General features: G+C 38.4%; 1 protein-coding gene across 2 annotated transcripts in view; it reads right to left on the bottom strand.

The window, feature by feature from the left end:
• The window catches only part of clstn2a (calsyntenin 2a), a 363,118-nt gene that overhangs the window by 305,043 nt on the left and 35,575 nt on the right, over positions 1 to 22,500 (bottom strand). Inside the window, exon 1 of one of the 2 annotated variants that reach the window (XM_055203134.2) lies at positions 19,341 to 19,645. The exons of the other annotated variant lie outside the window; for it this stretch is intronic. Coding sequence (XP_055059109.2) covers positions 19,341 to 19,413 — 73 coding nt within the window. The 5' untranslated portion in view covers positions 19,414 to 19,645. Of the gene's footprint in view, positions 1 to 19,340; positions 19,646 to 22,500 lie in introns of those variants that run through there. 2 annotated transcript variants of the gene reach the window in all.

The following is a 22,500-nucleotide window of genomic DNA, read 5'->3' as shown; positions in this document are numbered from 1 at the left end:
GGTTGCAATTCTCACTGCTAGATGCCGCTAAAATCTACACACTGCACCTTTAACTCTAGGGGAGCTGGAAAATGAGTAGCTATATTTTCAAAAAAAGTGAAGTGTCCCTTTAAAAGTGTCACTTTTATGCCATTTTTGCGTATTTTCTTTTAAAAATCCAAATGAGCTGATCTCACGCACTAAATGGCAGCGCTGTGGTTAAATAGTGCAGATTAAGAGTCGGTATATCCCCTTCTGACATCACAAGGGGAGCCAAATTTCAATAACCTATTTTTTCACATGCTTGCAGAGAATAGTTTACCAAAACTATGTTACTGAGTTGTTGTTGTTTTTTTTACATTTTCTAGGTTGATACAAACCCTGGGGACCCAATGATAGCACTTAAACATGGAAAAAGTTAGATTTTCATGAAATGTCCCCATTAATGGTCATTATATATGATTGGATAACATTTAGAAAATGTAATGTTCCGAATTTATTATCGGCAGATATCAGTCTGAATAATCAATTATAGGTTGAAAAATGTAATATTGGTGCATCTGTAGTATATATATATATATATATATATGAGAGAGAAAGAGATAGAAAGAGAGATAGAAGAAGAGAGAAGAGAGGAGGAGTCTGGATTGCCTCACCAGCATTCATCTGGGAGCCTCCAGCACATTGGCACAGGTGTTCAGACAGGGACAATTCAGCTCCAAACATGAGTAATGAGCACTCAGGGGGAGTGTGTGCAAGTAGACAACACACACACACACACACACACACACACACACACACACACAAGTGTTGTTTTTTCACAGTTTTCTCTGTGCTTTGCTGGTGAAAGCCACTGCAGATCCCTGCAGGTTCACCCTGAGGTAAAGCAGTCCGTGTATATTCACCAAAACAGCAAGTCTGAGCCAGAATCAGTTGAATTTGGAGCAGAACCACTACTGAAACTTTCACGAAACCACGACTTTAACTGAAGCTTTGTGAGGTCGTCCTTTTAATGGTGTGAAAACGAAAGCGATGGGTTGCCCGTCATGAAAACAATGAGACCGTATCCGAGTACCGCGAACGGCAGAAAGGAAATAAAGGACACCTGTGATTGTCTGTGTGATCCAGAAGAGAAAGGCGAAGCGACAGATTGCTCCGAAATCCAATTAGGGCCGTGCTTCTTTTCCCCGCGAGCCTAGTGCACAGCGCTCTCTGTGAGAGAGTAGCGAGGTGGAGGTAGAGAGGAGGGGGGGAGTTTGGAGAGATAATGACTCAGACTGGAGAAAGACAGAAGAGTTAGAGAGAGGCTTTATGTCAGCACTGAAAACCTTCACGCCTAGCAGCTCTGAAAACCCTCTTCAACGTCTGGAAGAAGAACAGCTGGCCTGAAGTTCGGTCAGCACAAAACTTAGGATCATTCTGCCTATTATACAACAAAGAGAGCACACAAAGACAAATAGCAAGTGAGCCTTGGTGCTAAAGCAACAAGAGATCGAATCTGACTTGATCTCCCCGTCATTTCCGACCAAATCTTTCTCTATAAATAAGGATGGTAATATAAGCTTTCCACAGCTTGGTATTATTTGTTTGACATGATCCAGCACTCCAAAGTCATTTGCTTATGGGTCATTAAGTCGTAAACAGAATAGTGTTCCTCATTAAATTTCTTTAATGTCTCAACATGAATATTAATGTGCATTTGTCTCTTTACTTCACAAAGGTATTACATCTGAATAATTTTGAAACAGAAATGGTCAGCTTGTCACATTGGCACAGTGATGGGGCTTGAAGCCATGTAAGGTTAGAAATAACTCATGGCCTGGCATTAGTGAGGGGTTCAGAGGATTCATGAAGACCCTCACCATAATTTACTACCAAAGATCATTGGCATCTGTTGGGACCGTCACTCTCTGTGACTTATGACCCTTCGGTCCAGCCCTGGGCTTTACAGTAATGTGTCTCTCTCTCTCTCTCTCTCTTTCTCTCTCTCTCTCTCTCTCTCTCTCTCTCTCTCTCTTGAACAGCATTATATATCCAATACTGTATTTCATAATACTTATTATATGCTTATGCATTTGGCAAAGGCTTTTATCCAAAGCAACTCACAATATACATATTGTGTACAGTATGTGTGCAAACCCACGACCTTTATGTTGCTAATGAAAAGCTCTGCAATTGAATTATAGGTACAATTATGCACATATGTGCATATACAGTGCAGAATATATAATATTGTTTACTATGGTAAATACAGATAGATGGGTCAAAAGGTGTCCAAACTGTATGTGTGCACTTACATGTATGTTTTTCATATACATAATTTAACCTAGTATCACGAAATTACGTACCTATTGTAACATACATGTTTGAGTCTTTTTATCAGATGAAAGAACAGACCCTCTGCTTTCAAACAAAAAAAAAGTTTCATCCTACATTCATTAGTTCTCTTGTAATCACCTCTCAAACACGGGTAGGTTTCTTCAAAAACACCCAATTTTGAGCAAAAGGCTGAGATAATTCCATTTTTGCGAAGGACTTTTGATAGAGATTAGGTGCAGAGCGATCTTTAAAACATACACGGAGTTCTTTCTCTTTCACGTGAGGCGCTCCTTCCGGGTTGTATAAGTTGCGGAAGTGCCTGGTGGATAATAGCGGTATTGCGGAAAGACGGAAAATCTCGTCATTGGCGGGAAAGCGTTTTCTCTTAATGGCGGCGAAAGAGTTAATGCCAGGCGACAATGGTTTAAAAATCATAAAATATAAAAAAAAATCATTAATCAAAGGTATAAACCAATACTTAAAGTGACTTCCTAACGCAAACACCAAATCTAACCCTAAACCGAAGCGTCAATGGTTTGAAAATAAGACAAAACAGTTAAGTAACAAATACGTGACATGTTCACGGAAAAGGCGGAAAACCGTGTCAGTGTCACGCTTAAGACTCACAAATTTACGTGACTATAGGTACATAATTTCTTTATACAGGGTTGCATAATTTATAGGCTATGTAATGCTGTTATGAAATACAATATATTGACCCCTTCACGGTTCACATCACAGGCGGTTCCCACTGCGCATGTCGGGGTCAGAAAAGTCATTACAGCAGACTGAGTTGCGTATTATTCAATATCGTCAAAAATGCCTACTTGCGTCGTGAGCTTTGAAAATCGCACCAGGTTTGCCGTTAAGTTTTTTTGAGATTCCTGCAGAATTTCAAAACAAAAAATACAACATCTGTGGCTGTAAGCAAATTAAACGTGCAGACTGGGACAATGCAAAGATCAAAGAGGCTTGTGTTTGTAGTGCTCACTTCATTTCAGGTAAGTCATCATTTTTCAGCCCTGTTAGATTAAACTAAAAAGCCTAAATGGTATGAATAGTTTGACCCCATGCTGCGTGCGCACACGATAGTCATTCAATGTTTACAAACCTTGAAGGGTTCTATAGCCTAGCATCACATACTCTAACAAAGACAATAAAATAATATTATGTTTAATATCATTTTGTTGGTTTAAGGAATGTGTTCTGTGTTATTTTCCACTTAACCTAATTACATAACAAAGCAATCATCCAATCATTGTGTTTATTCAAGAATGTTAAAACCAATGTTATTCCTAAAACTTGTTGAAGCAAAGTCGTATTTACTTGCCACTTACTTGTGATACTTGATGTTAATTTTGAACCCCTAGTAGGATCTTTTTAATATTAATCCCACAGAAACTGCCTCACGTTAAAAGCATAAGAGGAAAACACAAAGAACAAAAAGAAGTAGGATAAAGGGGGAATGAGGTTGAAAGGGTTAGGAATTGTAAGTGGAAGTTCTGAGGGCTTGAATGAGAGGACTGACTGATAGCGCAATTTTTATCTCAGATCTTTGCCGTTTTCCCCCTTTTATCTTCACGTCTCTTTCTTCCTCTTTCTTTCTGATCATGTGATGGAGGAGACCGAATTTTAGCAGACAGAGTGTTTCACTGCAGGCGAGAGGGAATGATAATGTCTTTAACTGCGGGACGCACCATGAAAATTAATACCGGCTTTCATGAAGACAAGCTTCCACATCCTCTGCTCTCCGAGGGTGGCAACATTCGCCCTCAAAATACCTTGGCTACCACACTGTCAGAAATTAATGTTAAAAAATGGTCCAAAGCTGTCACTGGAATATAGTCATGGTTATATTATTAACACTCTGACTATTTTTAGTTTTGTAATGGAATTGAATAGCACCCAGGTTTTTGAATCCCTAGAGTACGTATGTGAACCTTTAGCTTAAAATATCGTATAATTTATTATAGCATGTTAAAATTGCCACTTTGTAGGTGTGAGCAAAAATGTGCGGTTTTGGTTGTTTCCTTTGAAATGCAAATGAGCTGATATCTGCACTAAATGGCAGTGCCGTGGTTAGTTAGTGCAGATTAAGGGGCGCTATTATCCTTTTGTGACATCACAAGGGGAGCCAAATTTCAATTACCTATTTTTTCACATGCTTGTAGAGAATAGTTTACCAAAACTAAGTTACTAGGTTGAACTTTTTCACATTTTCTAGGTTGACAGAAGCACCGGGGACCCAATTATAGCACTTAAACATGGAAAAAAGTCATATGTGAAAGTGATATGTCCCATTTAAAAGCACATCCATCATCAAAGTAATCCATACACACACTCCAGTGGGTTAACATACTGTACTGTATAACAAAGTGAAATAAAATGTTTGCGTGAACTCAGATTTCGAGCTTATTTAGCAATCATGTATTAATGCACATATGCATATAGCATAAAAAGCGGAGTGCCCAATTTCTGAAAAACACTTTGGAAAAGGGAGTCGGGACGACAACCAAAACACACTTGTAGCCAATCAGCAGTAAGGTGCGTGTCTACTAAACAACATCATTGCCTGGGTTGCGTATGTGTGGGGCTGGTCTATCAAAAGAAGCTCCAGATTCTATTGGGGTAGGGGTGTGTTTGTTTAGGTGATTTCAGATGTCAACATTAACTTTCAGAGATCATGGACCCTGCCATTGTTATTAAGTTAATGGAATGTTATGTTGAGATTGGCCTGTTTTCCAACGGTCATTTGCATACACAAGTTTTACATAAAAAGAAGTTAACAATCGTCTTTAAGGCGTACGGTAAGTCATTACCATACAAAACTCTTTTTATTCATCTATGCCTTGTTAAATACAGTTTCCATTCCATAGCAAAATCGAAAATGACCTGTATTGCAATGTGTCATGTAGCTGTCCATCAATGTAAACAATGTGCAAAGTAGTTGAACCAAAAAGTGCACGATTAAATAAAGTTGTTGGCTTAGGGGAGTCGACTCTGAATTGCTGAAACAAGGCATCATATGGATTGAATCTCCTGCCTGACTTTATCCACGTCATACGAACACTTTGCATAATAATCTCCGCCTACAGCCTTGCTCGCAGGAGAAATGAAAACTATGACCTGCCCACAGACACTTCAGCTAGTTAGTGTGTAAACATCATATCACGCTGTGTTTTCAGCTTGTGTTGTTTTAACTACCAAAGGATGAAGATATGCAGAATCTGTAGTTAAAATTACTTTATCAAGGAGGGATATACTAAACGTTTGGCTATGAAGAATCAGTGGTTAAAATTACTTTTTCACGGAGGGATATACTAAACGTTGGGCTATGAAGAATCAATGGTTATAATTACTTTTTCACGGAGGGATATACTAAACGTTTGGCTATGAAGAATCAGTGGTTAAAATTACTTTTTCAAGGAGGGATATACTAAACATTTGGCTATGAAGAATCAGTGGTTAAAATTACTTTTTCAAGGAGGGATATACTAAACGTTTGGCTATGAAGAATCAGTGGTTAAAATTACTTTTTCACGGAGGGATATACTAAACGTTTGGCTATGAAGAATCAGTGGTTAAAATGACTTTTTCAAGGAGAGATTTACTAAATGTTTGGCTATGAAGAATCAGTGGTTAAAATGACTTTTTCAAGAAGGGATTTACTAAACGTTTGGCTATGAAGAATCAGTTGTTAAAATGACTTTTTCAAGGAGGAATTTACTAAACGTTTGGCTATGAAGAATCAGTGGTTAAAATTACTTTTCATGGAGGGATATACTAAACGTTTGGCTGCGAAGAAGCAGTGGTTAAAAATACTTTTCAAGACGGGATTTACTAAACGTTTGGCTATGAAGAATCAGTGGTTAAAATTACTTTTTCACGGAGGGTTTACTAGACGTTTGGCTATGAAAGATGGTTCAGTACTCACTTTATTTGGAACAACAATGCGTCTCCTAACCACATCCTGTATGATTATAGCTATATACTTGCTTAAAAATGTTCATGTCTGTCGTCGTTTTTATAACCTGGACTAATGATGAATGATGTGTATTGATGTTGTTTTTTAAACTCTTAATATACTGTCAGAGAGTCACGTTAGCAAGCGGCTAACGCATGCTGCACTTTCGGTTGTGCTATGGCCCAGTTAGCTTACATAAATGCTTAAATGAGTGTAAAATGTTAGTTTCTATTGCGTTTTTATTGCTTGGACTAAAAATGAATGATGTGTATTGGTGTCGATAATGTCTTCTCAGTAAATCATGTTAGCTCTAGGTCAATACATGTTGCACTATTGTTGGTCTGTGCCACTGATCTGTGGTCTGTGCAGAGACTCTGTCAGTTGACCAATCAGAGCAAAGTAGGCAGACTGAGTCATTGAACGGCTTCACACGAATCGTTTGGGGATCTCTGAGAAATGGGGTAATTTTAAATTTATATTTTGAGAAAATTACAGTGTTTTTTGACCTTGCATGCATTTAAACCTGTTGTCCGGGACTTATGAACAGTGATAGGATGCTTAAAATTGGCATCTTACTGCTCTTTAATTTTAAAATGATGCAATTATTATGGAGTGTTTTTTCTTGCACAATGCCTTCAACTTCACAGGGGAGATACATACAGTATCATACACAAGACACAAAAACAGATACACCCAAATACACCTGCTCGCTCTCTGGTTTTGCCTTTGTTGCACGCCGTAGTATTTTCATTTCTGCAGTGGTGCCGAGAGGCCCGTGACATGCACTATTGATTTCAGCTTCAGTCAGCACAGTCATCTGACAGGCGCCACACGTATGAAAACACTCAGACGGATAGTGTCTGTCTCTGTTTCATCTCTCTCTCTCTGTTCCAGCGCGTTCACTCTCTATTTCTGTCTCTCGTTCACCTTCGCACAAACACACACTCCTATCAAAACACATACAGAGACATCACATCTGCATGAATATTTTATGCCGATGTGTGCAGATGCTGGTTGTAATTAAAACTACCCAGCAAAATGAATTCGCATTATCTCTGTTTGAGTCCCAACAGTCACCGCGTGTGCCTGCGTGCACGAGAGAAACGATCACGAGGCGTGTACCCAATCTACCTGGGATGAAGGCGGGGACGCTCCTATCTAAAAACAAACACTTGCAGTTCGACAACCCGGGTGTTTTCTTCGCCCGCGGAACATTAACATCCTCCTTAGTCATTTATGAGCCAAAGATAAAGCTTCAACCCCTCTACGTGCATCCAAACAACACAAAGGGCAGCACCTGCGTCTTGCATTCCCTTAGCGTGTGTGACAAGAATATCCACCAACCGCTCAATTAATAAAGAGGCTCTGTGGGTATCAGATCGGCACGGCGCTTAGATCCTAACCAGACGGGTGGAGGGGATCAAATGCTTTTGTGTTACGTAAAGGTTAGTTTGCGGGGTGATGATGTTTGTTTTCCTCTGTCACTGTCGGCTGGAAAAAATGAAAAGGCAATATTTGTAAAAGATTACATTTAGAGGTATCCACAACGGCACGTTAACCATGCCAACATTGACAAAACCCTCGTGGTGAGATTTCCCACTGCTGCAGTTTTATAAAAAGCAATTGAACAATAACAACTACATTCAGAATAACAAACCGGTTTCAGAATGGTCTTCATGCTGAATCGCCTGAACAATTGGTCTAATTGTTCTTAAAGGGATAGTTCACCCAAAAAGGACAATTCTGTCATTGTTGACTCACTCCCATGTTGTAACAAACCTGTATAAATGTCTTTGTTCTGATGAACACGAAGGAAGATATTTTTTGGAATGTTTGTAATCAAACCCCATTGACTTTCGTAGTAGGAGAAAGGAATACTATGCAAATCAAGGGGCCTCTGATTTGGTTACAATGACAGAAATTTGGGGTGAACTATCCATTTAAGGCAGCCATGTTTTGGGTTTATTTGGAACAATTATTTACCTTTGGTACTGATATGCACTGTTTGTTACCCATATGTACATCTGAGGTACTGATATGAAATCTTTAGGTGCAAATGTGACATTATACAACTATCAAATGCAATATATATTTACAGACTTAGCGTTAATGTTTATTTTAAATTTATTTTTGAATAAATATTTCAACATATTTATCTCTTTATTATTTTCATTAATTTCTAATGAAACAAAAATTTTGTGTTATATTTTGAAAATTGTTTTATTTAGCCACAACATAATTTCCCAACCCTATCTCACAGCAAGTCGTGTTATAGTCACAAAATATTTGATTAATTCATTCGCGTTCTTGGCACGATACTCTGCTTTTTTTCGTATCATTGAGCACAAAATGTATTTTTCGTGTCACTCAGGACAAATTTCTATAAATAGTTTTTCGTGTCCATGGCAAGACTTTCTTTTTCATTGCATTTTATGGATTGTTTTCTCATTGTTTTTCCTATTTTTAAGTCATTGTCGCATGGGGTTAGATTTGGGGTTTGGATGTAATTTTATGTATCGGTTTTACATGTTTTTCTTCCGCTTTTAAAACTATTTTCGCTTGGGATTACTGTATGTTCACACCGCCCGCCGATTTGAGCTTCCAAAGTTAACGGAAATTATTCATTTACAATGGAAGCTGGCTTCTCTCAGCTGCAAGGAGCGTCAAATCCATTGGCGTCGCATTTTGAGCGACCAGAGCATCAATCAGAAAGTTGAAAGAAGCCCAACTTTATGGTAATGAAGCAGCGGCAAACGCCAGCAACCAATCGGAATACAGCCTAGACATTTTTCGCTGGCTGATTCCGGAGAAACATAAGATGTAAACTTTTGTTCCTACCAAAACATTAGCTCAGAGAAAACAGACTTCAGAACGGCCAAAGCGTCATCAAGCTTCCCCGTACTTTTTGACAATCGTCCTTGACCATGCTGCCTGGGCTTCTTTTTAAGCTCAAGTCGGTGGCGGTATGAACGTACAGTTAGAGTTGGGTTTTAGGTTAGGATGTATGAAATGTAACAGAACGTCATTGTAACCCCAAGCGAAAATGTAAAAAAAAAAGAGAAAACAATACATAAATGACACAATAAAAGAAAGTCGTGCCACTGACACACAAAAAACTATTTATAGAAATTTGTGCTGAGTGACACGAAAAAGACATTCGTGCTCAATGGCACGGAAAAAGCAGAATATCGTGCCATGAACACAGATTAATTAATTAAATATTTTGTGACTATAACACGACTTGACGTAAGATTGGGTTGTAATTTCCGTAGTTTCATTCCGTAAAATTCCATAAAAAGTAAACAACATCTTATTTTTCAAATAAGTAGCACGCCATGACCTAGAATGCCTCAAACATCTGCATTCTGCTGCAAGCCTCAGCCACATAGCCCCCTTAATCGCCCACGTCACTGTGACATCACCGCTCTAGCTAGTGGCAAAAAATAAGTAGAAAATCATAGCCAGCATGCTAAAAGTTCGAGGTTTCGACTTTAAAATGTCATGTTGTTGTGTTTTTGGCTGCCAGAATAGAAGGAACAGCACTTTTGGTTCAAAACTAAAATGGAGACAATCATAAATAATGCTCGTGTTTGAAGTGCACACTTCATATCAGGTAAAATAATCGATGCATATGTACTGGTGTGTTGGTTTTATCTAGTACAAATCAGCAAGTTTCTGTATTATAGGTGAAAAGTCGCCAACCACGCTACTGTTTAGCTTAAATGTTAAACAAACATACACCGATAGATGTGTGTGCCAATCTTTGAATGGTCTCTTTAAATAAGCCACATTGCTAATCATAGTTAGCCCAGCAATAGGTTACACTAGACAGTAAAGGGCTCGTTATAGTCATGCGTAGGTCCTACGGCATAGGTTCCGCGTCGGTTTTCATTTATACTTTTGCGTCGTCCTCCGCGTCGATGTGCAAACACACACGCAAACCGCTGGTAGGCAGTATCCACGCGTGTAACCACAGTAGCAGCGCGACCGTCAGAGAAGAAGAAACAGCAACTTGTTATGTATGATTTGAGAAGACCAGCAATGATGGAAGTAAATAGACAGCGACTTTTGATGCAGTTTGAGTTAAATCACTCCTCAACTTGGCTCATCTTTGTTTTCACAGTCACAAACGGAAATACCTATGACGCAGTTTTTTTACCTGACGGGAGGGGTTCTGGTGGACCAATCACGGCGCTTGCGGTCCGCATAGATCTGACACGCTGTTAAAATTTTTGCGAGGTGCACGTCAGGCTACGCACAGGCTACGGATAGCCTACGCAGTAGCTACGGCATAGAACTTACGCACGACTATAAATCGCCCTTAAGCCTTGACAAAATTCCCCAAACCACCTGAAAGTAATTCATATGTTGTCTAGGAAATATCCAAAATCTGGTTAAAATCGCGAGAGTTAATTTACAAAAATAGCTGTCACGGTCCCGCAGAATCAGTGACTGTACATATTCAAAACAGTTCATCTATATTTATTAATAAATCCCTCCTAAAATGTGCTAGCTTAAGCTTGTCAACATTGCCTCTGTGGCTCTTTCTGTCTCCAGCTAAGCCCCGGACACACAAATACGTCACAATGTTTACCAACTGTTAAAGGGTCTATTCCACAAGACTAATCTTAGCGTGCCCATTCAGATCTAGACCTTCACAGTGCAATCCTGGCCGTTCTCAGTACCCAGCTCCAAGTTCGATCAGAGTCCCTGATTGGGTCTCTCTCTCTTACCCCTCATGTCACCGCAGAAGGTCAGAGAGAGTATTTTTGCAGATCAAGCTGAAAAGATGAGACGCAATATGTGCGGCCTCCTTCCAAGACGTGGAGCAAGCTTGTGCCGTGATCCAATCATCTCAGGGTCATCAGACAATGCTTTTACTCCAAGCTGCAAAATGGCAAGCTGGCCCAGACAATGTTTGGAGTCCATTTCAATGAAACATGGAGTATGAAACTGCCCTACAGCAATAAAAGGTCAAACCAGTACATACTTGAGGGATGTTACCCTTAAAATGTGCAATAGTAAGGTGTACTTAGAGGAGAACAAGGATGAGTTATGTTTTCTGTTTCTATGCAGTTAGCTTTTTTCAGCAAGCCGTCTACAGTGCAGTGCCAAACCCGGGGTCAGTAAATGACAGCACTGTAAGCTCTAGAGACAATAAGTCTTCTTTAATAATAACATGACATGGCTGTTTCCGAGAATTCGAGGGTTTTCGTATGAAAATGTTCAAAAAGATGAAGGTTCAGGATATGCCTTCTGACTATGCTGCATTCAGTCGCTCACTCACAGAGGCATGCTCTTGCTTACGGTCTACTGGAAGCAATACATCTTGTAGTGCGCCACTGTAAACACCGTGATTACATCAATCCACATGCATTCATGTCTAAAGAAAGCCATGCATCATACAGGAGAACAGATCCATTGCTTGGTAACAAGTGAACATGCAAACTCCCACACCTTCATGCACGCTCACATATACCAAATCACCATGAGCTTCCTGTTCACCCCATGTCCGGTTTTCAGCTCACCAGCACCCAGTGCAGGCAATTAGAAGGAAAGCTGGAGGACAACGTCCCAGAATCCCTTTCTCAACCCCAACAGGGAGCAGGAGCGATTTAATTGAGACTGAATCTGACAGACTTGCCCACTTCTCAGAGTCGGTCAGCAAATACAAAACTGGGTCCCAGTGCTCCAACACCAGCACCAGGCTCATAACACCAGGCAATCAACCGCACTATTTATGTGTATATATGCCTCTATTTCTGTGTTTACCTATACCTATTTGTGCATGTGTATGTATGAAATTAGATATATATGGTAGTGTGGGCATTTACACAATATATGAAGAGCGCAGATGCAGAAGCCGCTAAATGCTCTGTCAAAAATGAGATATTAAAAGCATAGTTCACTCAAAAATGGATACAAAGAAAGATACTTTGACAAATGTTTGTAACAAAACCGTTCATGGACCTCATTTACTTTCATAGTATTCTTTTTTCCTACTATGGAAGTGAATGGGGTCCATGAACGGGTTGGTTACAAACATTCCTCAAAATATCTTCAGAGAGACCAACGACCAGCGTTCATTAGAACAACGAAATTTTATTACACGTTTATTATATGTATTTTATACCACGGGTCTGTTGAATGCTGCATTCTGATTGGCTGAGAAATGTTCTATGGGTGTTGATTATTTTTCTGTAAACCCGCACACCTAACTTGTTAAATGTCTAAAAATAGGCACCAGAGCAATGTTTGTGGTAACCGTGGTATAAGCGGAATAATTGACTCTGGTCCTTTGAATTATTTGAAAATAATGCACACCTGCGGTGTAACGGCACTCCGCTTCGCGTCGTGCCGCATTACCACCTTAGTGTGCATTATTTTCTTATAATTCAATGGCCCGTCGTCAATTATTCCTTACATACGTTTTAGGGATGCTCCGATAGATGGAACGCCAATCGGTATCGGATTATAATGGCATTAAATTACTCAATCGGTACTCGCTAAACTTGCCAATCTCAGTAACCGATCTTTCTGTTTACTTTTGTCATAATAGGGATCCTAAATGTGGCTGCAATTAGAGAGAATTTTTTACGCAGTGCGAGCATTTTTATAACCCGTTGCTTATGTACGACATCCAGATCTGGATTTCTCTCTTTGCCTTTACAGAGATATGTTTCTCAATCTCATCAAACAGTGTACCCTATACAACACATATCTATCGCGGACAATTGCATCCTCATGCCAAATCTTTATTATTTGCATGCGTTTTACAGTTTTGACCTTTTAAACTTTCTTTTTCCTCACAGCTGCTCTTGTCCGCAACATTTGTGGTATTACTTTATTTAGAAAAAAAATGACCAGTTACAGTAATCAAAGAGTTTGCATATTAGCTTTAAAAAAAAATCGGAATCGGCCGATCACGAAGATAACAAATCGGTAATCGGTATCCGCTGCAAAAATCCTGATCGGAGCATCCTACTGCCTTAACTAGGTCGTCCAAAAATAATAATAATTTGCTGCACAAAAGCCCGTCAAGTGCATCTCGGAGAATAGCGCGAACGCGCTTCAAACCGCGAGGGGGCACGTGTACCACACAGCCAAATGGAGGATAGCCAGTTAATAAAACGTGTGTCCGAGAACTGTAAGTGGACTTATGTTTTGGGTTTATTTAAGCCTGTTATTGAATTCATCTATAGTTCTTGCAAATTCAATGTAAGTTAGCTGGCGAATTTGTTGTTTGAGCAACCTGCTAGCTAGGTTGCACGTGCCTGTTGATTTGATATAATTGTTGAGCGCTTTTGCCCACGTTATGTATGTGCATTATTTACATGCTACAGTAGTTACACTCATTAAAGATGATGTAGTTAATAGTGGGAAAGAACAAGATTTTTACAATCTTCGCGTTATCTATCATTGTTCGCCAGACGTTCTACAACATCTACTTCAGTTTGTGATTATTAACCCTTTAGTTTCACTTCATCACGCAGCTATTTCCATCAGAGGTATTTGTTAATAACATTTAATTCAAAAATAATCTAGTATGTGTTCATTTTCTGTCATAGTTTTTTCAAAATTAAGTTTTGAGTGTTTTAAATAAAAATATTTCATTTTCATCATGACGCATACGCCCCCTTTGATTGCACGCCCCCGGCCACGCCCACCTGCCCAACCCTACCACCTTAACTAACAACTTTTCGACGGGAAACCCTGCATCCCTAATACGTTTATCAAATACTTTCACTTTATATCCACTTATTCCCTGCCTCAGGCCATTCAGAAATACAGCTTTATTGTCAGAATCTTTTAAACGCCATTATGAGTTTTTAGCGTGAAATTTTTGCCTAAAAAGTCAAATTTGTTAAATACCAATGAAATGACTAAAGTGACATTTGTGAATATAAGCCATTTTAATTACTGACTTATAACCTTTACATTGCCATTAAAGTGGAATTACTGAACCTAAACATAAGAGCCTGATAAAAATATGCTCATTTATAAGAAAACATATTCTCGCTTAAAAACAATCTCTACATTTGCAAGAAAAACTAAATTTTAAAGGGATAGTTCACCCTTTTTTCCTACTATGGAAGTGAATGGGACTCATGATTGGTTTGGTTACAAACATTCCTCAAAATATATTCCTTCACGTTTATCAGGAAAAAATGAATAGGTTTGTAACAACATGAGTGAGAAAATTATGAATTTTTAGGTGAACAATCCCTTTAAAGATGCAATTTGTATAATCCGCGCCGCTAGAGGGCGCCAGATCAAATCAATAACAATGACATAGATTAATGATGCTCTGAAGCAGCGTGGACTGATAGGATTTGTTGTCTTTAACTCAAACGCTGATGCCCATCAATCAGACGGAACAAGAAATCATGAGGTAAAGTAATCAAGTTTTATAAATGTTGTGTTTGATGACATTGTTTTTTTTTTCATTATGTAAGGTTTCATGTCATGTTCAAAACGCAATTATTAGTCATAGATGTTACAGTATTAGTCCAAAACGATGGTTTGTTAACACAGCACAGAATTAAGTGTTCAAATGAACAAACTTGCCATAAAAAAGCGAGTGGCCTGACAGATGCTATTACTTCCGCTTTTGTCCACGACACTGTTGTCATGTGTTTTTTACGTCAGTAAAGGCAGTAACAAAGGGTAACGTAGATATTAACATCATTTACAGGCGACTGCACTGCCCCGTGTCACTGTTTAGGGCAGCAATTTTCTCATAATTAGTAGTTGAAAACATTATAGATATTGTTAGTAATCAACTGGACAAAATATATAACACCGGACTAGTGGTTTTTGGATATCTTACTCCAAATATCTTACAAATTGTACCTTTAACAGTTCAGCATTAAATACTTTTAAACCGAAGCATAACTTTGTCTTTACCAAAATGGTACCCTCCAAAACAACATAACAAATGTGTTCGAAATCCCAAACCAAGCATAAACACTCACAAGTCTTCCTTATTACTTATATCACACAAAAGCCACAAACTTACTCAAGCTGCAAATGCCACAAAATCGTACCCACCAGCTCAAATTCAGATCAGAGAGTAAGGTTTACTTTGCTGACCTTTTGAACACTGATTTTTACTTGCTCAATAACTGATTTTTATTCATTTTAACCTAAAAAGTTACAGACTGCACACTGTAAAAAATACTTTGCTGCCTTAAAATTTTTTGTTAAATCAACTCGGATTTACAAGTCATTTCAACTTACTATTATTTATCTTGACTAGAGATGAGTTTTTTAACTACAGGTGAGTTGTTATAACTTATACAATTAAGTTGACTTTTCTCGACTATATTTAAAAAGTTGTGACAACTCATCTCTGTTGACATGACTTGTAAATCTGAGTTGATTTAACAAAAAATTTTAAGGCAGCAAAGTATTTTTTACAGTGCAGGTTTAACTATTTGAGTTTATTACATTACATTTACTCTCCCCATTCAGTTCCATGCAAAGCATACCGAGAAATGGTAATTCCCTGCCACAATAAGCTCTTAAACAGAAAAATTATTCACATAATCCTTCCACAAACAAATTAATAAGTACTCATAATTAACCTTCATTGTACAAATGTAAATTAATTACATGCAATTTAGACAAAAATTAGCTCCTTTTAGGAAACTTGAGCAAGCGAAAAACCTTTTTATGTGAACTTCATGTGATTGATGCTGAAGGTGTGTGCATCTGAGCAGAAGTGTGGCTGTAAAAGTGTGTGACGGAGCATACAGTGTTATTCCTGTGCAGACAGTCCAGAGCTGACCCCTGGGAATGACTGGTGCCATCTGACCAGCTGGTGAGGGAGCTCCACTGACAGGGCCCGTCTTACCTCCAATTCAGCCCTTTCCTGTCGTCCCCTCCCTGCCGTTTTCCCATCCCACCCTGCCGCTCATCACACCAGCGCTAATGATGCATGCTGGATAATTAACGTTTAAATTAAGTTGCGCATTTGCATGCCATTTTGGCTTGAAGATCGGCATGCTCCTTGAAAAGCCGCATTAGGACAAAAAGAACATAGATCTCCTAAAACAAAACACTGAGACGGATAAAAGGCGTGTTTTCCAACAGCTGCGGTCCACTTAGTTGAGTGTTTTCGATGTTCCTCTTTGCTCCCCAAACAACTTCAGCCATGCACAAAAGAGAGCGCCTTTGTATTTAAGTCGGATGTTCTTTGGTCACAGCACGAAATCCTAAGTTATGCATCTACTGTATTTCAGATCAGCAACCCAATTTATTTAGCTCAGGGATAGCACTGTGTTGTCTCTGAAAAGGCCAGCATAAATCTCAGCTTGCTTTTACAGACTAGCCTTATTTGTCATTGCCGTCTTTCTGTTTATCCCTTTCTCTTGTACCCCTGCATAATGTCAAACTTTTTCTCTTCCTCTAAGAAGTTTTAATGTTCTGCATTGCTCAGACCAGGGATGGGCAACTGGCGGCCCGAGGGCCGCACACGGCCCGGGGTAAATTCTAATACGGCCCGCTGGACCAAAGGAACAGTATGTAAGAAATTTATATCAATTGATCATGAAATGGCCCTGATAAGTCACTAGACATTAAGAAATCATTTTCATTTCAAATACTTATATCACTGACAACAGTGATCTGGCCAGGATATTGTCATTTAAAAAGTGGAGTTGCAGCCCTCAACTGATGTTTATGTTGTCATTTTGTGTATTGGCCACCAGTTGTTTGACTGCAGTACCAGTTTTAGCCACAAGTTTTGTTGTTTGCAATACCAGTTTTGGCCACAATCCTACATACTGTTCCTTTAATCAAATATTTTTAATTAAAATGATGATTTTTGTATTAGGACGTAAATACTCCCAACCAGGAGGGGGCGCTAGGTCCCGCGGATCCCCACAGTAAGCATAGTCCCGTGTTTGGGCTTATGTGAAGAAGAGGTCTTCACAGAGTCCGAAAACCCGGGGTCCGACCCAAGACCTGATCAGGTTCGGGCCTAAAAGTTTCACGCGTGCCTCGGACACGGGTCGGGTACAGTAATCCGGTCTCGGGTTATTTAAAATGAATGTGTTTTTGCCGAACGAACCCGAGAAGCCCTGAACTCTCGCATGTGTGTGTGTCAATGTCCTTTTTAAACCTCTCCTCTGTTTGCAAGAGCGCTTGCGACATTGTGTGGCTGGCGATAGGTTAATTTTCGTTCAGACAGACATGTCAGATATTTTTAAATGTAAATTTTAGCGGTTACCTTTGTGTCATTGTCATATAAACAAATGGATCTGTCAAATTTGTTGCGAGGCCACCAGGGCTGCAGACTGCACACACGTCAGTTTACATTCGGGTCCAGTCGGGTTAAAATCAATGCCACTGGTTTGCGTGACGGGTCGTACTCGGGCCAGAATTGCTCTCAGACTTGAAAGGTAAAATACATTGTTATTAACATTTTTTATATATATATATTGTTTTGAATTTATGTGTTATTTATTACAAATAATTTTGTTCTCTAAGGGCGGGATGAGAAACTCCTCTATACTAATATAAAAGTGCCTTGCTTGTTACAGATGTTAAAGCAATGCAGTTAAGAAGTTTTATCTGAAATGCTTGTCCACTGAAAATAAAGTTATGATTAAGAATTAGCATAATTGCTAAGTTTTATAGTTAAAATCTTTAAAGACAGGTGAATTGTATATTGTGGTTTCTTATAAACTTATAAAAATGCTGGCCCTCTGCATTATCAAAGTTGCCCATCCCTGGCTCAGACACAACAACACATGGAGCTGCCAACATCAAACCAAGCATGGTAATAACAAATAAACTCAGATAAAATCAAATTCTTTAAAGACATAAAATTAATCAAAACATAAAAAGTTAATATGTTTATATTATATAACATGAAAAATGTCTAAAATGACATGTTTATGTTTGGTGACAAATCAGGCAGTCAAATTCAAGATTACAATAGCATTCTGATGTAATTTTGATGAAATCCTTTCTCTTTTCTTTTTTTGTGTGGGGGAGTTGTAAAGCTGTGAAGGCTGGAAGAAATATAACACTTTCAGGATGTCATATGTGTGAAAGCACCTGATTATTGAGTGCCAAAAGTTTGCTTTAACAACCTTAAATGCTTTGATTTGGTTTATATTTGTGTATCATTTTCCTAGTCACAGTTGCATTCAATTCAATTCCGACACGCGCACCTTGCTAGATTCATCATGCAAAAACTCATTTTTCATAATGTTAGAATCCAAAAGAAATTGAATGCAAATATTCAAGCTTCTGATTTCCTGATTTGCCAATCTGTTACGAAAGAGCCCAAGCTCAACCAGCGAGTTGTTTCTAAGGAAAATAAATCAGTGCGCACAGGTAACTACTGACAGAGATTCCACTTGTACACTGACAAATAATTGAACTGTTCCATATTCATCACTGCCCCAGAGACACAATTAAATCTCTTATCCCAATGTTTGTGTTCCTGCAAACACATTAACACCTTTCCATGGCAGCCATGGAAAAAAACACTTCTCTTCAAGTCCTAAAGACTGTGCAGTTATCGAAAGCCTCACTGAACCGTAAGGAGAAGATTAAGAAAGAACGCATGCAGCTACCGTGTGCATATTAAACTGATCACACAGAAAGATGTGTCATTAAGGTCAATGAAATATTGATGAGGGTGAAACGCCTATAATATGGCTCATGCAGAGAAACTTAAATGGAAATTCTCAGGCTGTGTGTTATTGTTTAAATGACATCTAGATTATAATCACTCATATACTACTTCAATGCAACACCCATAACCTTGCTGAATAGATGCTATAGTGTCCTTAATGAAGGTTTACCATCATGCACGTGGACAAGAATAAAAGGAAACGAGAATAAATGACACATTTAAAGAACAATTATTTAGTAACTTAAACTCGATAAGCGTTTATAGCCAACGTGATAAGACACTCAAGCCTTTCATTCAATGTAGTACAAACTGCATGATCCGATCTGATTGTCATGTAGGTGTTACATTTGCTCCATTCAAATGAAAATGAATAAGAACGACGGGATATACCGACACGCCGACCCGAAGTTTTCCGATCTGCCTTACCTTTACTAGCCAGGATGCCGCACTGGCCGAAGAGCACGAGCAAAACCATCGGTGTTATCGCGCGCATCTTCATGATGAGCCAAGCACTGAGACCAGCACGCGATGACCTGATTCTTCCTCTCTTGCTTTCCCTCACTTTGTCTACAACGCCAGCCTGGCTCTGCCTGTCCTTGAGCGTTGTAAAGGTGCAGACGGTGAACTGAAGTGTCGGTAGTGAACTCCCAGCTGCGCGAGATGCGGTCCGAGCGCACGAGTTTACGCGGTGTGCGAGTCTGCTGCGCGCACAGTTGAAACCTCGGGATCGGGCTGCTACGTCACTCCCCTAGATAAATTATTCTTGACCTATGATAAGGCATTTATATACACGCCCATTGTAGGTGCAGCGAAGGGGATTTGATATGTTTATGTTGATATTAAAATGATTTGCATTTCGTTCATGTTTAAAGTAGAGTATTTTTCGTATAGGGGTTTATCTAATCTTAAAGTCAACCTGGGATAAATTCTCAAGTAAACATCCTATCTCATTTATTATTGATATAATCATTAACTTAATCCAATGACAGGAGTCCTCCCAAAGTGGCCATGATGCTGTCTTATGCCTTCCAGGCTTATTAAAAATGAAAAACAATAACAACAGTGCTGGAACTTTGAGATATATTCAGCTTGTTCAAGAATTATGCTCACAATTCACTGCATGGCAAAAAAACTTTTCTGTTGAAAATTATGTTCCTCATATGCATAGAAACAATAACAGTATGCTAATTTCAAAATTATATGATTCTTTGTTTCCAAAATAGGCATCAGAAATTTACCCATGTTGCTATACCCGAGTGCTGAAAGGGTTAACAATCCTTTTTGTTTGATTGGTTAAATGTCACATATTTGAAAGCATTAGAAACTCCTGGTTCTCAAACTTTTTCAACATGTAGCCCCCCTTGTATACGGTGCATCCCATGTGGCCCCCTAAAGAAAACGTATGACATAAAACCTTATCATTATCATTTATTTAAACAAAACATATTCAATTTTACCTTGTAGTGCTGTTGATTATTAGCCTTGTTTTCTTATTTTTAATTATAAAGAATTTATGATAAAATAATTTATTTTACAAAATATCATAAAAACGGGGCCCCCCAGCACCATCTCAGGGCCCCCAGTTTGAGAATCACTGCTCTATACAGCATCAGACTGTATAGACATAATGTTATGATGTCACACTGATTTGCAATCTAGCTTTACTAAGTTGCATTAATCAATTTTCTGTAAAACTATATTGAAACGCTACACTGAAAAAAATGATTCATTCAATTTACTCAATTTTTTTTAAGGCAAGTGGTCACAATTAATTTATTTAAGCTACATTTAAACAAAAGTTTTTTGTTTTGTTTTTCAAATTTTTTTGTTTAAATGTAACTTAAATAAATTAATTGCGACCACTTACCTTAAAAATTGAATAAATTGAATTAATATTTTTTTCAGTGTACACTGTAAAACAAATGCCGCACAAAGTTAAAACAACTTGATTTTGCAAGTCAATTCAACCTACCATTTTAGGTTTTGACTTTAAGAAGTTGACATAACTTATAAATTCAAGTTAAAATTGTTCAACTAATTTTTTTTTAGTTAAAGAAACAAAAATATTTGTTGATTTGGCAAAAATGCTGCATATTTTTTTACAGTGAATATGCATTTGTTTTTACATTACTTTTCATGAACACGCTTTCCTGATGCATTAAACATACATGTGCCAAATCGTGACTTTCCGTGAAGCCATCAAATCACATGCATACTGCGTTTTACAGATCAAACATTTTCATTTCTGCTGGCAGCTCCCACATACCCGGGTTTTCCCCTCAGGTAAAGCAATCTGCAGTTCATCAGCCGCAGTTAAATGCACAAAGGACTTCCCATGTGCCCAGGTTGACTGAAAAAGCTTTTAATGAATGTTCAACCATGAACTGAAGGTCTTCTCATTTCAGCCTGCATGTTCCCTTGAGAGCGCTACCTAAGTTCACTGAAAGATCACAGAGTGTAAACAATACCTTTATTGCCAGCAAATTAAATATAAAGATGTTGACAGTCGTGCATGCACTGTATCCAAATGATGAAGTAATGTAGACTTAGCAGAACTATATGAATTGACTAATATCTGTTGTAGTTTAATGCAATGTGTAATTATGGTAAGCCTGGATACGAAATCATTTATTGATCCATTTCAGTAAACTCTTAAACTAAAAGTCAACCTTTAAGTCAATGCTGTTTTATCACAATGAACACAATGAAACATTCAGTGAATCCATTTAAAATTCTAACCCACCAGTCATTCTTTTGCTCATTTTGTTTCCTATTTTTCTTAGTTAAATGTCAATTTCCCCAAAGCCCGGGGGAATTTCTGATAATGGTTTTAGTTGTTTGAAAAAAAATGAGGTTGTGTGGTTTAAAATGCCATATTATTTCCCCAGCCTTCCTGAAACCTAATTTACCTGCACAGCTGATAGATTGGAAAAACCATTTGCGCTCATTCATTCCCATCATCTGGCTTGTTGCATTTAGGGGGATGCATTCGGTCGAGTAAATTTGCTCTAGGTGAAAGCTTCTTCACTCTTTTATCAAGGTATCTGCAAGTCTAAACATCCAGCACCGAGTAGACAAGACTGGAGAAGAATTGAATTTTCTCTGAGAGTAACTTTCTCATACAGATGCCTGAAGCAGGTTAGCAGACAGTGTATAATGGATGTACTGTAAGTTCTGCAAAGAGAATCATCGCAAGTTTATACTGCAGTGTTTAAAGACTGTTAAAACAAAAACAATAAACAACTTTTTATGATAATTCAGTTTACGCTATAAATAAAAAGCTTTGTTTGGAAAGCTGTAACAAATCCTATGCTAATGCGAAGCTAATGGTGGAGAATAACGATTATACCATTAAGTGATGGCTCAGTAAAAACAAACTTGAAGTTCAAAAACCTTCATACAGATGATAAAGTTTTACCATTGCTATCATTAGTCCATATATACAGTATTTAGATGACCAGGCATCCCTATTCAAAACAGTTTTCCTAAAATATAATTGAAAAGTGTAATTTCCGGCTATAAAAAGCTTTCAACGCCTTTATTCACCCTTTGTGTCTCACTCACTACCCACATTTGCCAATTTTGT

Source organism: Misgurnus anguillicaudatus, chromosome 2, assembly GCF_027580225.2.
Source record: "Misgurnus anguillicaudatus chromosome 2, ASM2758022v2, whole genome shotgun sequence".
NCBI lineage: Eukaryota > Metazoa > Chordata > Actinopteri > Cypriniformes > Cobitidae > Misgurnus > Misgurnus anguillicaudatus.
This window is presented reverse-complemented; position numbering and strand designations above follow the sequence as displayed.